At 56.8% G+C, this 17,368-nt stretch overlaps 1 protein-coding gene across 1 annotated transcript; it reads right to left on the bottom strand.

Moving 5' to 3' along the window:
* Positions 1–216: 216 nt before the first annotated feature.
* On the bottom strand, positions 217–13,216 carry Pias4 (protein inhibitor of activated STAT 4). The gene is made up of 11 exons (XM_075975389.1): positions 13,128–13,216; positions 9,459–9,864; positions 4,855–4,939; positions 4,386–4,427; positions 4,140–4,230; positions 3,920–4,048; positions 3,704–3,809; positions 2,533–2,606; positions 2,288–2,448; positions 1,277–1,407; positions 217–1,200 (listed from the first exon to the last, which is right to left on the bottom strand). Exons 1-11 carry the CDS (start codon positions 13,152–13,154, stop codon positions 926–928), a joined length of 1,527 nt encoding a protein of 508 aa, XP_075831504.1. The 5' UTR covers positions 13,155–13,216; the 3' UTR covers positions 217–925.
* Positions 13,217–17,368: the final 4,152 nt, after the last annotated feature.

The following is a 17,368-nucleotide window of genomic DNA, read 5'->3' as shown; positions in this document are numbered from 1 at the left end:
ATGGGTGGGTCTCACTGAGCACTATGCCTTGCTCCTGTTCAGGGTCGAGTAATACTCCAGTGTGTGTTTCTACACCCAGAGACCCGCCCATATTTAACCTGAGGGGCCTCCTGGTGACATCATCTAACAAGTCCCCTCCAGCCTTTAGCTCAGGGGAGGACAGGCAGGTTACAAAGAAACAAAACAAAACCCACAGATGGCCAGGACTGGCTACTCTTGGTTTTTTTTTTTTAATTTTATTTGCATTTTTAAAAAACAATTAAATTAGAATACAAATATTAGAAAAGAGTGCCGCGCGGCTGGCCAGGGCCCCCGACCTCCCGGCGAGTTCATGCGGTGACACCGCCAGGCCGCCCGCTCCGGACCAAACCCGGTATTGCTTCCTGACAGAGTCCGGTGGGGAGGGCGACGGGCGGTGGAAGAGCGAGCCTCCCGCGGGCTGGGAGGCAGCTGAGGAGCCCGAGCCCGCGGCAGGGCTGCCCCGTGGGGAAGTGAACCTGAATGAATTGGAGTTACCGAGGTAGCTGGCTAGAAAACGACACCCCCCACGCCACGCGGGTCCGCGACACCACGTTATTGCACATTGTGGCTGCTGTCCCCGGCCCGCTGCCCCACCATGGCTTCTCAACTAAAGACGCTTGTGGCCAGGCCAGTGCTCCAGGCTCGGCCTCAATGCAGGAAAAGCAGAACAGCCAAGCGCGGCCGTTGCCTGTCCAGTGTCCGAGATCCCTCCTGTGCCCCGTGGGGCCTGCTCCGGGAGGTGGCCCGTGGGCTGCCGGCCTGTGTTGTGTTGATTTGCTCTTGTTTTTTCTCGTTTTGTACTTTTCTCATTTTTGTCACTTTACTGTTTTTTTTTTAAATCCCCCCAAGAGGAGAGTCCAGAGATACGGGAGCCAGGGAGGGGTGGGCAGGGGAGGCTGGCGCGTCAGCAGGCGGGCACGAGACCCTTCTGGAATGGGCAGCGGCGCTTCGGCCGGGGGCCCTCATCGTCATCCTCGTCATCCTCGTCATCGTCCTCGTCGTCCTCCGAGGAAGACGAGCTGTCCAGTGTGAGGTCGACCACATCGGCGCCAGGCTTCCCGTTCTCTGGGCCGCCTGCCGCCCCTGCCCCGCTGCCCACACCGCCCAGTGCGCTGCTCATGCTGCCTCCCACGCCGGGGCTGCTGGAGGCCTGCGGGAGCCCGTTGGCGTCCGAGGTGCCTGCGGGGACAGGGACAGTGCTCAGCTGCTGGCCAGGCTGGCTGGCACACTTCAGGGGCGGTGTGCAGGCACTCACCAAGTACCAGGATAGGTCCCTGCGGGCTGCAGCTCGGCTCCTTCTCGGCACGGATTGGGCGCCAGGAGCCTTCGGCCAGGAACTCGATCTCATCCGCATCCTCGCACTCACTCAGGATCTTTGACAGCAGCCTTGGGGGCAGCAGAGTGGACGGGGTTGGGTCTGGGCAAACTCCACTGCCTGAGCTGGAAGAACTACACATCCTCTGGGGGCCTGCGGTCTGCTAATTTCCCACGGCCCAGGGCTGTTGGCTACCAACCTGAGCCTTCCTCCAGACAGCCCCTCTCCACTGGGGTGCAAGGGCAGAGGCACCTGCTGAGTCTGCCTCGAGCCCTGGGCTAGGGACGGCCTGGGCGGAAGAGCACAGCTGGGCAAGAACAGAAGGCAATTGAATGCAGCCCGCATGCGCAGTCCCAGGGTGGCACTCACTCCACCCAATGCTAGAGCTCGGCAGGGAAGCAAGTGGCCCATCCAGCCAGGACCCTGGCAAAGCCCAGTGCCTGCTGAAGGAGTTGGGTTGGGAGCAGCCTCAGTTTCCTTCCTGGGAGCATGGCAGGTTAAACGCTGACCTGGGACTCCCCAGGGTCTGCTAGGGACACACTGAAGTCTCCCAGCCAAGCCCAAGGACAGGCAGAAAGCACCTAGGGTCCCAGGCAAGAGGCCGCCTGTGGTGGCTCTGGGGATACAGAGCTGCAGGTGGCGCCTGGCAGGAGCCTCAGGTACCACAGACAGCAGACGCAGTGTCTGGAGTGGAGAGCTGAGCCGTCCCAAGGGGAAGCACGACCCCTCCCTTTCTGCTGTGGGGCAGAGTCCTGCAAGGCAGTCAGGACTGCAGGTGGCCACTTGCAAAGACTGAGGTCACAAGATCACAGGCACAAGGGACTCCAGGCAGAGCGAAACTAAGATACAATGACCACCTCCATAACAAAGGCTCCAACAAGTCCTACAAGCCAGGCCACAGGCCCCACTGTCCCGCTGGAGTCTCCAGCGCGCAGAGCCCGTCAGACTCACCCGTCTATGATCAGCTGGTCGTAGGCGGCGGGCTTGTCACACACAGGGCACATCCACGTGGGCTTCTTCTCGTTCATCTGCAGGTAGAAGACTGCATCGAAGCACTGCAGGTGTGCACAGGTCTCTGCGCGGCAGGGGACCGACAGCCGCATCTTCACCAGCTGTCAGGGAAAGGACAGGGCTGTGAGGACACCGTCCCACATGAGGCCGACCACCCATGTGGCTGGGGACAGATGGGGACTCACTGGGCAGATAAGGGACACTCGCACTCCAGTAGTGGCGATCTCACTGTCGGGGTCTAGGCGAAGCTTCTCTTTGACTGTGAGGTGACAGAGGGGACAGAAGTCAGAGGGCGGGGTCTCTCCACAGCTGAAGGAGACTGTAGGAACTCATGGAGGCCAGGTTGGCCTCCACATCTCCCTGAGCCTTATCTTTCTGCCACCAGTTCCCGAGCGCCAGCCCACAAACCCTGCTCACTCCACACAGGGACCCCGTGGGCTCCCAAGACCTGCAGGGCGTTTTTGCAAAGTCCCAGGCAGCACAACCTGCTAATGCCACACAGCCTGGAGTACTCAGCTGTGGGCAGCATGGAGACCCTTTAACCCAGGCCATGCAGCTCCAGGGACACTGAGCAGGCTCAGCCCTGGCACAGACAGCACATCTGTGAATGCTGTCCCACCCTGGCCACCAAATAATAAAGTTGGTGGCCTTGGTCTGCAAAGCTTGCCTTCAACTCTCCAGGTATAAGCCACCCCCAGGGGGCCTGGACCACGTCCTCCTGGTCAGGAATCTTGGCCCAGCACGGTCAACCCCAGTTTGGAAGGGTGACAACGGGCCTGGATGCCTCCGAGGTGGCTTGGACCTGTCCTGCAGAGAAATGGCCACCGGCGACATTCAGGGCCTCTGAGGCCCCATCAGCCAAGTGTGGGTGGGCGTTGTGGGCTGCCGCCGCAGAAACTCTGTCTTTCACAACCACACTGTCTCATCCGAAAACCCCTTGTCACAGCCGGGTGACAGTGGCCCCACGCCTCGGGAGGCAGAGGCAGGAGGATCTCTGTGAGTTCGAGTACAGCCTGAGCTACAGTGCTGGTTCCTGGACAGCCAGGGCTCCACAGAGAAACCCTGTCTCCACAAACCAAGCACCATCACAAGTGCCCTGGCCTGGATCTCTGGTGTCACCTGCCTCCCAGATTGCCCAGCTGCCCTTGCTCTCCAACTGTCTAAGTCAGGAGGCCTGAGCTCACAGACTGGACCCTGAAACCCCCACATCCAGATCCAGAACCCCGAGCGCAGGTTGACACTGTGTCTTTGCCCCGAGTCCCTCAGCCACCCTTGCACACACCACGGGTGCTGCACAACCTGGAACAGAGCAGGTCCCACCGGGCACAGCCAGGCCCTGGGGCCCCAGCTGCTCACCCAGAGCCTTGCAGAGTTCTGGATGCTTCACACCGATCGTCTTCAACCTCTGCAGCAGGTCTGAGGAGGTCAGCTGCCGCACCAGGTACAAGGCTACGGAGTAGCTCTGTGGACAGAGCGGCTGCAGCATCAGGGTGCTGAACGCAGGGTGGATGGGGTCAATGTGGGATGGACAGGGTGCACATAGGGCAGTGGGGCTCGGGCACAGGGGCTCACCTTGCCGTAGTTGCCCCAGGTGACAGTGATGCGGTTGGTGGCCGAGGACAAATACATGAGGTGGGTGAGGTTGATGGGTCGACAGGGTCTCTTGGGTTCCACACCAGGCTTGTTGGAGGGGTAGTAGCCCTGTGAACAGAGATGTGCTCTACCCCACCAGGTCCCATCCTTACCCTGCGTCCATGTCACCCCGCGCCCTGGCTGCTGTCGGCTGGCTCACCGGCACTGAGCAGTAGCTGTGGTTAACCTTGACAGCGATGTTTGGTGGGTACTGATCCTCCTGTGGGCAGCTGGTGTCAGAGTAGCAGATCCTGGAGAGACAGGGGACACAGGGGGCTGTGAAGACAAGCAGCAGAGGTCCCAACAATGACAACAGATGGTAGAGGTACAGGGGTGGACAGGATGAGGCTGTGTGTGCAGAGTGATGGCCACAGGAGAGGCGGGGGCCAGGGCACTGCTTGCGTACCTCAGCACCACCTGCACGGCTTTCACTCCAGGCTGCAGCTCTCTGTGGGCAGGGCACAAGGCAGGAGTCAGTGGGCAGAACAGACCACCCTGGAGCCCTCCCCATCATCACCAGATGAGTAATAGGCAACAGGACAGAGCATTCCTGGCCCATGCCAGGAAGAATCTGTGTCCATCGTAGGGGTGAGGAAGGAGGCAGGCACAGGACCTGGCCATACCCCAGCCTGACCTCTGTTCTGCCAAATGGCGTAGGGACAGTCACAACTGTAAACACAGCTTGGCTGTGCTGTCCTGGCCACACCCTCAGAAAGTTTATTCATACCCATCTTTCCCAGGGAACCCTGGTGACATCTAGATGAATGTAGCTGGGCTCTCCTGGCATGGAGTGATGGGTGCTCGTGAGCCTGCGGGGCCCACATGTCCCAGCACAGGAGGGCACATGACAAGGGAGCTGCTCGTGGTGGACGCACCTGGAGTTGCGGATCATCTCCACCTGCCGCGGCGTCAGCGCAAAGATGCATGGGCTCTCCTGCAGCTTCTCTGCGTTCTGTGGGACTGAATGCATATGGGTCAGGCTGCTTGGCTACAGCTCCCTAGCCACAGGGCAAGAGGCCAACCCTCTCTGCCTGGGACTCAGGGGACACATTCTGGCCCCTCCCACTCTGGGTCCCTTTAGAAGAGGGTGCCCCAAAGGCAGAAGGGTAGCACTTATATCCTGAGGCCACCGTGGCTCCAGGAGAGACTGCTGGCCTAGTGTGCCCCAGTTCCTTCCCCAGCAGAGGGCTCTGACCATGTGGACATGTGACTCAGCAGTGGCCTGCAGTGTATCCACAACAGGCCTCTGAGGGGCAGGAGGAGGGAGTTCAGAGCTAGCTACCCTAGTAAGCAGTAGGCTTGAGCAGAAGGGCAGCTGGCTGCTGGGAGCAGGCCCCAAGTTCCACCCAACACTGCGAGATCAACCAGTGCCCCACCAGATGGCGTTCCCTGTCTAGCCACAAGCACTGCTAGCAGGTGAGGCCCCCAGAAGCCAAGTTCCTGTGACACCCTGTTTACAAGGAATGCTGACACTGGGTTGGACTGGCCTGGGACCGTCTCAACTAGACGCTGTGGGACCAGTCGCAGTGAGTGTAGGCAGGTTCAGGGCTGGGAGGTGGAGTTACTCCAGTGAGGGGAATCACACCTGCCCGACCAGGATCGTGGAGAGAGCCCATGGGTGCTTGGGTGGCAGGCGGCCGCTGCTGAGCAAATCTATAGGTCCTGAAGGACGAGCTGGAACAATCCGCCATAAGGGAGGCTGGGTAGCTTCTGTGGCATAGGACCCAGGCTGCTGGGTGAGTACACTGCTGGGGTGGGTCCCACACCCTAGCAGTCAGCTGAGGCATGACCCACCCTATGCTGTTCCCCAGGCCAGGACCTCTGCCATGGCTGTTGGTCCCCTCATCCATCAGCCAGGCCCTACAGCTATAGCCCCGCCAGATCTGAGACACTGAGGGCAAGGTCTCCTCAGCAGCACCAGCTGGGAACTCCTCCTTGGTGGCCTTACAAACCAGGCGCACCCTTGCCTTAAGGCCTCTGTACCTCGTTGTCCCACCCCCACCCGTCTCCCCCAAGAGAGGGTCTCACTTTATGACCTGGCTGGCCTTGAACCTGCCATCCTCCTGAGAACCTGAGTAAACGCCAGGACTTGTTGGGAGGAGCTCAAGGCCAACCTGGCAAGCAGGCACACACACAGCAACCTTGCTCCATCTGCCCCCCCATCAACTACTTTCCCTTTCTCTCTGGCCCACTGCAGCATGGGCGCGGGTAGAGGTCCGCACCAGACACGACACACACTACACATGGACAGCCCAAGCACAGAAGCTAAGGAACCCACAGTTGCCACCCCCACCATGCCTGAGGTGGGCGAATATCAAGGGATCATGAAGGGTCAACAGGGACAGGTGGGGACCAGGACAGAGCACTCAGGGTCATGGACCACAATGCCCCTCTTAGCCTTGCGCACTCCAGGACTGGAAGGTGGACCAGTGGGGACCCAAGGCGACCTAAAACTTTTGGGTACCTCAGCACCACGAGAAAGCAACACCGCGTCACCAGCTCAGGCAACCTAACAGGGCAGCACTGCGGGCTTGAGTGTCCCCCAGCTGCACCCCAGCCTGCACGCAGAGTTGGGGCAGCATGGAGACTAGCTCTGCAGACAGGGTACCAGTCAGCTCCACTGTGCTGCTGACCTGCTTCAAATCAGTGACCCGAATTGGGTATCAGAGAGCAAGGGTCTCGCCAGGTGCAATGGCACATCCCTGTCAGCACAGGCTAGGGAGGTAGAAGCAGGCGGGTCAGAGGTTCAAGGCCACCTTGGGCTAAGACCCTGCCTCAAAACACAGCACACACACAAAAAATCATGCAAAAGATGAAGACAGACAAAGGCCGTGTTGGAAGGGAACCACAGTGGAGGAGACGTCAAAAGGACAGGGCAGGGCAGGTCATTCAGGGCAGTGGTGGTGCATACCTTTAATCCCAGCACTCAGGAGGCAGAGACAGGCGGATGTCTGTGAGTTCGAGCCAGCCTGGTCTTTAAGAACTAACTCTAGGACAGGCTTTCTAAAGCCTGTCTCTCTGTAGAGAAACCTTGTCTCTAAAATACCAAAAGGACAGGGCAGGCAGTGGGTTGTGACCTTGAGGACAGAGACAGCAACCAAAGGCTTGGGGGGTGAGGAGCCACAGTCCTGCAAAGACCCTGGGGCAGAAGGAATCTGACAGGCCTTCCCAGTCAGCAAGTGCTATCGGGTGGCTCTGATCCTAGCACTGCAAGGCCTCAGGCTAGTGCAGTGGTTCTCAACCTGTGGGGTGTGACCTCTCTGGGGGGTTATTTTGACCCTTTCATAGGGGTCACAAAAACAAAAACCCCACTGGAAACCACCGATCTACATTACAATTTTAACAGTAGCAAAATTACACTTATGAAGTAGCAACAAAGTAACTTCACGGTTGGGGTCACACAACGTGAGCAACTGTGTTAAAGGTCGCAGCAAGAAGAGGGTTGAGAACCTCGGACCTAGAGCATCATAGGCTCCAGGCCAGTCTGGGTACACTGTTAGCCCTGTCTCAAAAACCGCATCAACAAACCAAGAAAGACAGCATGGTAGCCAGGGAACATGGATCCATGTGGGCAGCAAGGGGAAAGGGGTAGGGCTGAAGAAGCTGACATCCTAGGGACCTGAGGGTCACCGGCCCTGGCCACCTCCTCAGGTCCAGGCACTATCTCTACATTTCCGACCACAGATGCCCAGGACACCCTCCAGCGGCACAGCCCTGGGGTGGGGGAGAGGAGACACAACCCTCCCCATCCAGTCCTGCGCTGTCCTCACTTCTGCTGCCCTGGGCCTGCTTGGCCCAGGAGTGGGGAAACAGCAGACAAGGGTGGGGGGGCGGGCAGGAACTCAGGTTGCCGTGTGTTAGCTTATGAGCCCCTTGCCCTCTCTGGTTAGCAGCCCTCTTTAAACGGGATGTTAGTGGGCCCTGGTCTGCAGCTGGCCTGTGGCCCTCCTCCCTCCCACTCTGCGTGCTCAGGTGATTTACGGGCTCTGTCTGCCTGATGCATGATGAGCAGGCAGCTTTTCCGGGGAATCCTGAAGGAGCATGGGGCTCATTCTGGCCTGGGCAAGGGGCTGACTACCATGAACTGTGTTGGAGGGCCCAGGTCAGGGCAGGGCAGGCCTGTGAAATAATGGAGCTTAGAGCTTGAGGGATCATGGTCTTAGGCCCAGGATCAGAGCTCCTGATCCGGGAGCCCCTCAGGGTGTGGGACCCAGGGAAGGGGGTACCCTGGTGGGAAGGCAGGTGAGGCGGGCTAGTCCTCTTTGTTCAAGCTGCTGGGGTAGACAGGGGAGCATGCTCTCCCGGAGATCAGGTGACCAGGGTCCCTGGGGGCTCAGGGCACAGCATTGCATTGTGGGGCAGAGTGACGGCTGGCTTGCTCTGGGAAGCCCTCCATGCAGGCTGGCAGGCAGGGGGACCAATTCCCTGGCACTTGGGTCATCCTCAAGATGATACCCAGCAGCTTGGCCCCTAGCTGCCAAGGGCTGTGGAAACCTTGGAGAAGGCAAGATTGCAGTACTTGAAGCATGGCAAGAAGGTGGCAGGGCCAGAAGGCTCTGCCATAAGCCAGCTTCAGTGCCATGGAGGGTGGAGTCTCAGGCTAGGGGTGGAGCCTCGAACCAGGGGGTGGAGCCTCAGGTCACAGAAGCAGCCCTCAGACAGGCCAAGTACCACCCTTCCTCAGGTGCTTGCAGCAGTCCCAATTAAACAGAACTCCCCGCCGGGTGGTGGTGGCGCACGCCTTTAATCCCAGCACTTGGGAGGCAGAGGCAGGTGGATCTCTGTGAGTTCGAGACCAGCCTGGTCTACAAGAGCTAGTTCCAGGGACCACTCAGTGGAGAACAGGCCACAGGGATGTGAGGGTGAGTCTGCCAAGTGCTGGGACCAACCTCTGGGCTCTAGGCAGGAGAGACCTAGATGTGGGTCTCCCAGGGCCATCTGTGCCCCACAGACGGTGGTCTGATGGTCGAGGCCACCTGACAACCTAACCTGACAGCTTGGAACACAGCTAGCTCCACTTACATCTGCTTTTCTTGAGACAGGGTCTCAAACTGGTAGAGCAGCTAGTCGAGTGACCTTGAACTGCTGATCTTCTGCATCTCCCCCCAAGTGCTGTGATAACTTGAGTTTGCCACCATGCCCAGCTTTTTTTTTTCTTTTTTAAAAATCGGAATCTATTTGCCAAGGCTAACCTCAGACTCACGGCACTCCCCTTGTCGAGCTGGGAGGAGAGGTACACGCTGCCAGGCCTCGGTGCTGGTCAGCAGGCCAGTGAATGCTCTGCTCACTACGGTACCTACGTCCTCAGTCATTGCTGTTTTTTAAAAACAGTTTCGCCCTGTAGCCCAGAACTCACAATAATACTGCCTCAGCCCCTAAATGCTGAGATGACCAGTGTGACCTGCCATGCCTTCCTATGGCACGTGGCCCAGTGGCTGAGCCTACTGTGGGGATCCCCCAGCCGATACCCACCACTTACCCAGCTCGGTGGGCTTCAGCAACTCGTCCAGCATGTTGAAGAAGGGCAACTTCACCAGGCGCACTTCAGGCTTAAGGGCCTTGGTGGGCAGGCGTCCCAGTCCATTCAAGTACTTCCCGTACAACACGGGGTAGTCCACGGTGGGCCCTGACAGGGGAGTCCTGGGCATGGAGTGCAGAGCCAGGGGGTCCAGGGGCCGTGGCGCCTGTGGGCTGGGATCCACGTTCTTCTTGGCGTAGCGTGTCTCATATAGCTCTTTGATCTTCTTGAAGAGCTCGGGGCTGCAGTCGAACTGCACCAGCTGCAAGGCCCTGGTCACCAGCTCATGCTTCAACCCACTCTTGCTGCGGCCCACAAAGCCCAGAAGCATCTGTAGGTCCGACACTCGGAAGCTCATCACCATGTTCTGTGGAAGGGTGACCACAGCGGCTCTCAGCGGTTGCCCTCTAACATGCCTGGGTGCCAGCCACCAGAACCCCTTCCCGTCCCTCACAGCCTCCTCTTCTGGTGTGACGTATACATGAAACAGAAGGACTGCCTGCCTTGGCTACGGCAGGGGCATGGCTGTGTCCTAAGACAGCACTCCTGGGCAGAGGTGTCAGGACTGAACCCTGGGGAGGCCTCTTAAACCCCTTTCCATGTGTGCTACCCAGACTAGGTAGGATTTGCTAGTCTCGGGCAAGGCCCCCAGGGCACTGTGGACTGGACCCTGTACCTGGTCTCCATCCAACCATGCCAGTTCCCCGGGCATCACCCAGGGTGCCTAGGAGCAGGATGGGCCTACATGAGAACAGCTGGTGCCTGAAACCAAGCAGCTGCACAGGTCAGTGACCAAGCTGATGACACAGTATTAGATGACAGAAAGGCCCAGGGACAGATGTATGGGGGTCCCTCGGGTGGGGCCTGCATTTACAATAGCTGACATGAGGGCATGGCAGACCCCCCAGGTGGAAGGACCAAGGCTCCCTGAGGGACAGCCCAGCCAGGCCCTGGGCCTCCTGTGTTAAGTTCTGCAGCTGGATTGAATTCAATGAAAATTGGAGATAGAGAGGGACTTCCATGGAACTGGCTGATGGTCCAAGTGGCTGGAGGGGACACAGGCAGCTGACTCAGGCCATGAGCCCCAAAGAAGCCTGCAAGACACAGAAAGCACACCTGACCAGCCCAGAGGTCCTAGTCTCAGGAATCCATCACATTTGGTACCCACCTGATCACTTGGGGCACATGGCCCTTGGGAGCAAGAGCAGTGTCCCAGGAGGCTCCCAGAGCATCTGGGACTTGGGTTGCCAACTATGACAACATGATGTGAGGCCTCTTGGTACAATGGGCTGGGACGGAGTTTGGCCAGTGGCTACCAGGCTTTAGACCTCTTGCTGGGGAGCCCTGACTCTCCAGGGACTCCAGGGTATGTGGCCCTTGGGCACCCTCAAAGGAGCCTTGACTTCCTACCTCATGCAGGGCCACGCAGCACACACAGCATGTAGTTAGCACGTTTGTACTAGAACAAGTCCAAGCCCTAAAGACTGAGGAGAGGGGTGCCAGAGCCAGGGGGAGTCCCGTCACCCATGACGGATGGCAAACATCCCAGCACCCAGGTTGTTGCCATATGGTCTGGGTCGGGTTTCCCAGCAGCCTGCTAGGGACAGCATGGCACTAGGACAGGACACAGCAAGATGTCTCCATCTATTGCCCAGAGTGCACCTCCCGCCCGGGCATGGCTACCAGGGCAGGGTTTATAAACAGTGTCAGCTCCATGGTGTCTAAAGCTTTCCACTTGGGGCTCAATGAGAGGCAACAGTCACTAGACCAGGCTCTTCGGAAAGCCAAGACCCCTGACAAAGGATGAAGGCAGCCTACAAGCCTGCCACGGGGCCTGCTGAATGGTCCAGTCATCCTCAAATGCCACCATCGCCTCCGATAAGCCCCAGTGGACCGCAAAGGACAGAATCTCCAGCCCACTGTGACAGATAGATGGAGGAGTCTCCATTACACTTAATGTTCTCTGAGGGGCTGTGATGGGGTCCCCCTGGACCATCACAGAGCTTCAAAAAAGAGGGTCAAGTTCAACTAAGGTGGGGCTGGAGGTCCAGAGGGTCCAGTAGAGAGGGACCACACCCCTGCCTGAGGAATGAGGTGGGCAAAGAGGCTTGGCCTCCCCGGAATGCTCCAGGATGCTACAAAGGGGGCTTTAAGCAGTAAGACTGTGCCTGGGGGGCTGGAGAGATGGCTCAGTGGTTAAGAGCATTGCCTGCTCTTCCAAAGGTCCTGAGTTCAATTCCCAGCAACCACATGGTGGCTCACAACCATCTGTAAAGAGGTCTGGTGCCCTCTTCTGGCCTTCAGGCATACAGACAGAATATTGTATACATAATAAATAAATAAATAAATATTAAAAAAAAAAAGACTGTGCCTGGGACCTTCACAGTTCACATGTTCCCATTTTGAGTATTCCAAAACTCTGACTATGAATATGGTGTACATTTTGGGTGAATGAACGGGGGGGAGGGGGGAGAGGGATACATTTTTTAATTGGAATCTCTAGAATACCCCAAAAGGTCCAAGTGGGACAGGGATGAGCCATGTAACAGGAGAATCAGGAAAGAAGTGGTACAAGTTGTGACTTTATAGGTGGGAAGATGCCTGAGGGAGGCTGACTGAGGTCCAGCAGGAACTCAGGAGGGATGAGTGTGCTGGGAGACAGGACAGCACTGAAAGGTGGCGATGCTGAGCCACGCCTCAGGGAGGTTTAATGGGGACTCACCCGGTGGAGGGACAGAGCCCTGGCACCTCAAAGCAGAAATGGGGGGGGGAAGGCCTAAGCAGTCCTCCCTTGGACTCAGTTCAGGGATCAATCCGGGGAGCAACACAGGAAAAAAGGGGGTGGTGGGTCGGGTGGGCTGTCAGGGAGCCCAAAACCCTGGAAGATGATTCGCCAGGATGTCGAGATTAAAGGTGGAGTACAGTGTAAGGATTACTGGAGAATGTGGTACCCCACTGCTGACTGGACCCCCGAAGGCAACAGAGGGGGCTGGGGACCTTCCCAGGAGGACAGGGGACAGCCAGTGTGTAAGGGACGGAGGGGCGGTTCTCGGCGACTCGGAGACTCTAAAATGAACCCCGGAACTCATAGCTGGACTGAGTCTGGAGTCTTACTTATTCACTAGGGGGAAGTGCCAATGGGGACCCCGAGAATCAGGGGACTTGTGGCACTCCCTGCAGACCTTCCCCATGCTGTCCCGTAGGCGAGGAGAGATGCTGGGACCCGGACCTGAGTCCTCCTCGTTGCCTTGGAGACGGGATGGAAAAGTCACTCTCTGCATTCCTTAGGCTTGGGAGACCACAGGGGACCCTCCAGGCCTGTCCCAGTGGGGCTGTCCCAAAGGAAGGGACAGCGCCTGCACCGGGGAAGCTGCGTCCCCACACGGTAGGGACTTCCAGCTCCGATCGGAAATGGAGTGACAGGAGCCGACGGCGACACTCCGAAAACGGTGCTGGCGACCCCGCCCCCGGTCTCCCCGCCCCCCGCTCGCAGCCTCAGCCCGCGTCCCGGTCGCGCCCCGGTCGACCCGCACTCCCACACCCCTCAGCTCGCCCTCCCGGCTGGCTGCGAGGCGCCGTCCGCACCGCGCCACCCGCCGGCCCCAGCCCGCGCCGCCGCCGCTCACTCACTTTGGCCTCCACCAGCTCCGCCGCCATCTTGGCCACTAGCGTCCCCCGCGCCGGGAGGCCCCAGCCGTCGCGTCACGTGACGGCCCTCCACCGGAGGGCGGGGCTTGAGCGAGAGCCAATAAAAGCGGTATCTGGCTCCTCCCCCCCCCCCCCGGCCCCCGCCGAGAGGCGGGAGCTGCGTGCTGCGCAAGCGCGCCCGAGCGCCACCGCCCGAGGATCTGACCAATCGCCCCCACCCGCCCCTGTGCTTATTTTTTTAAGGCGCTGGCTTTGGTCACGCCCACTAGGGGGTGGAGTCTAACTTCTTAAAGGAGAAGTTAGCCCTACCTCCGCCTCATTTTCCTCGCGCTCGCGCAGTACAATCCGCGTTTTCTCTGGCTTCGGTTAAAAAATTACAAATACTTATTCATTTGGTGTGTACATGAGTGGAAGTCAGAGCAGTTCAGGAAAGTAGGTTCTCTCCTTCCACCCTGTAGGTCCCAGGTAGAGATCCTAAGGCTTGGGGGCAACGGCCTTCCTGCCTCGTGCCTTCTCGCTGGCCCCACCTTTTCTTAAGTGTTCATGCTGGGGCCCCCTGCCTGGTTTTCAATCGGACTCCGTGCACCCCGCCTTTTCTGGAATTTGTTGTGTAGACCACTCGCCTCCGCCTCCAGAGTGTTGGAATTAAAGGTGTGCCCCACCACGCCCCATTAGTCTGGCTTCTGAAGGGTTTAGAAGCCCTCCCGAACCTGGTGGTGGCGGTGCAGGCCTTTAATCCGAGCTCTGCTCGAGGCCAGGCTGATTTACAGTTTACAGAGTGAGTTCCAGGACTGGCTCCATAGTTGAGATACCCTGTCTCAAAAAAAAAAAAAAAAAAGCAGGGCGGTGGTGGCGCACGTCTTTAATCCCACCACCCAGCACTCAGGAGGCAGAGGCAGGTGGATCTCTGGGAGTTCGAGGCCAACCTGATCTACAAGAGCTAGTTCCAGGACAGCTAGGGCTGTGACACGTTAGAGACCCTGTCTTGAAAAACCAAAACCCTAAAAAACCTCCAGTTGCCTCCTATTTTTGTTGGCTCGAGGCCATGCGATCTTTTTTTTTTTGTAAAGATTTATTCATTTACTATGTACACAATGTTCAGCCTCCATGCCTGCAGGCCAGAAGAGGGCACCAGACCTCATTACAGATGGTTGTGAGCCACCATGTGGTTGTTGGGAATTGAACTCAGGACCTCCGGAAGAGCAGTCAGTGCTCTTAACCTCTGAGCCATCTTTCCAGTCCCACGGTCTCTTTTCTTTAGAGAGCATAGGTTGGGGAGACGCACATATGTTTGTGGGCGTCAAAAGACAACATTTACGAGATGGTTTTTCATCTTCCACCGTATGGGTTCGGTCAGGTTTGGAGACGAGTTCGCGGGGGTGTGGGTGCGTGCCTTCCACGCCTGCCACCTGGATGTCGGCGGACATTTTGCTGGAATTACTTCCTTTAATCATGGGTCCCACATGAGTCCCGAGGATCGAACCCCTGGTAGTCATGCTTGAGAGTAAGCACCCCTTCCGGGGTGAGCCATTTCTCAGGTCCCTCCTTGGCCACCCAATACACAGAAGTCCCGCCCCCTCCCGGTTCCCCTTACTAGCGCTGCGGCCACGCCCACTCCAGCTCCGCCCCGCCCCGCGCCTTTTCACGGGGAGCGGGGCTCGCTCGCCCCCGAGGGCGCTCCTTAAAGGCGTCGGTTCTTCCCCTCACGGTGCGTTGGGTGACTCTCGCTTGTGGTGATGCTTTGGAGGAAGACTTGGGGTGAACAGGACACGGTCGGGCAGGTGTCGCTGTTCCCGCGAGCGGCTGCTGGCAGGTGCAGGGCTTGCTTGGCCTGTGGTACTGGCATGGTGTGCTCAGCCGGTCCTGCACATCAGGGCTCCGCGTGCACATGGCTGGCCTCCTCCAAAGCACACAGACGCAGACCCCCCCCCCCCAAAAGCTGCCAATATAGCTGTTAGGGATTTCTTAAGACGGACCTCTCCGCCCACGCAAATAATTGCAATCAGACCAAATGAAACCGAATAAAAGATGCCCATGTTTAATGCAATGCTCGGGTAAAAAAAACTGTCGTGTTTTTTTTGTTTTTTTGTTTTTTTTTTTTTTAGTTTTTTCGAGACAGGGTTTCTCTGTAGCTTTGGAGCCTGTCCTGGCACTAGCTCTTATAGACCAGGCTGGCCTCGAACTCACAGAGATCTGCCTGCCTCTGCCTCCCTAGTGTTGGGATTAATGGCGTGCACCACCTCAGCCACACTCCACTTTGTTTTCTGGACAGATTTTCTCACTGAACCTGCCGCTCAATGACTGAGCTAGGTTTGCGGCCACGGAGCTTCAGGGATCCCTATCTCAGTTTTCCTTGTGGTGTACGGCGATGACAGGCTAGCCACCACACCTGGTTCTTTGCATAGTTTAGGGATTCAAACTTATTTCCGTCTGCGTGTGCAGTAAACTCATTCCCCACTGAAATGTCTCCTGGCTTACTAACCTCAACGAAGTCCAACACTTCAGTTACCTCAGTCAATTTCCCTTTTAAGTAGCCTTTCCAGAGTGGACTACATTTCCCAGGATCCAGCAGCGAGCTGTGGTCACATGACTAGAATTCGGCCAATAGCGGAGGTGATGCATCTTTTATCTTTTCCTCCTTCCTCTTCGACCCAGGCTGGGATGGTGTACCAAATACTGGACCTTGAGAAAGGAGACTATTCTCCAGGCAGCTTAAAAGACAGCTAGGAAGAGATTTTCCTACATTAAGTATTTTTCTGTTTTAGAGAGAGACAGGGTTTCTCTGTGTACCGCTGGTTGTTTCCCTGGGTAGCTTTGGAACAGAGATCCGCCCGCTTCTGACTCCCTAGGGCTGGGATTAAAAGGCGTGGTCACCACACCCGGTTTTCTTGTATTAGTTTTAAACTGTGTATACACACGAGTGCCGTGCCTCAGGAGTCCAGAAGAGGGCGTCGGACCCCCTGAGCCTTCCGATATGGGTGCTGGGAATCCAACGAGGATCTTCTGTAATATCGGCCCTCCTACCCATTGAGCCATCTCCCCCGTCTCCAGATGAACCTTAATTCTTCTTCATTTCAGCTATTTTAATTACTTTACATTTTTTTCTTTGTTGTGTGTATATGCTGGTACATGTTTGTGTGCAGACATTTGTGTGTGTACAGGTCAGAGGTGGACATCGGATGGCTTTCTTGATCTTTTATCTTTTTTTTCTTTTGTTTTTTTTTGTTTTTTTGTTTTTTTGAGACAGGGTTTCTCTGTAGCTTTGGAGCCTGTCCTGGAACCCCCTTTGTAGACCAGACTCTGGCCTCGACCTCACAGAGTTCCGCCTGCCTCTGCCTCCCGAGTGCTGGGATTAAAGGCGTGTGCCACCACCGCCCAACTGCTTTCTTGATCTTTTATCTTCTTTCCTTTTTCTTTTTCTTTTTTCTTTTTTTTTCAGGCCGGGACAGGAGGATTCCTGATACTAGCTGGCAGGCTAGCCTCCTAGAAGAACTCTAGATCCAGCGAGGGCATGTGCCATCATGCCTAACTTCTTACACAGGAACTTGGAATTGAACACAGTTTTTTGTTTGTTTGTTATCTGGTTTTCAGAGACAGCTTTGTAGCCTGTCCTAGAACTAACTCTTGTAGACCAGGCCTGTCCCGAACTCCCGGAGATCCACCTGCCTCTGCCTCCCAAGTGCTGGGATTAAAGGCGTGCGCCACCACCTCCCGGCTTTGAGCACAGATTTTTATGCTTGTGTGACAAGGACTTCACCAATTTGCTGTTTTGTTTTTGTTGTGAACTCCGGATCCCAGGCCTTCCTCTTTCTGAAGTGACAGACGTACCATCAGTCGTGTGACGTTGGTGACTACGGCTTGGGGCTTGCTAGGCTGCCCCTGTGCCTTCTGAGTTCCATTTTTTTATTTTCTTTTTTTTTAAAGTTTTATTTATTTGTTATATACAGTGTTCTGCATGCGTACCTACGCCCCAGAAGAGGGCACCAGATTTCTTTATAGATGGTTGTGAGCCACCATGTGGTTGCTGGGAATTGAACTCAGAATCTCTGGAAGAACAGTCAGTGTTTTTAACCGCTGGGCCATCTCTCCAGCCCCCAACTTTTTATTTCTTTAGTCTTACAAGTACCACATAAATTAGGTTATTATTCAGCCTAAAGACCGGAGACATCCATTAACTCACCCAAGGTCTCATAACACATTAAAGCGGAACCAGAATTTAAACT

The sequence above is a fragment of the Microtus pennsylvanicus genome, chromosome 6, assembly GCF_037038515.1.
Source record: "Microtus pennsylvanicus isolate mMicPen1 chromosome 6, mMicPen1.hap1, whole genome shotgun sequence".
Classification (NCBI taxonomy): Eukaryota; Metazoa; Chordata; class Mammalia; order Rodentia; family Cricetidae; genus Microtus; species Microtus pennsylvanicus.
The sequence above is the reverse complement of the archived record's forward strand: the minus strand, read 5'-3'. Positions and strand labels throughout refer to the sequence as shown.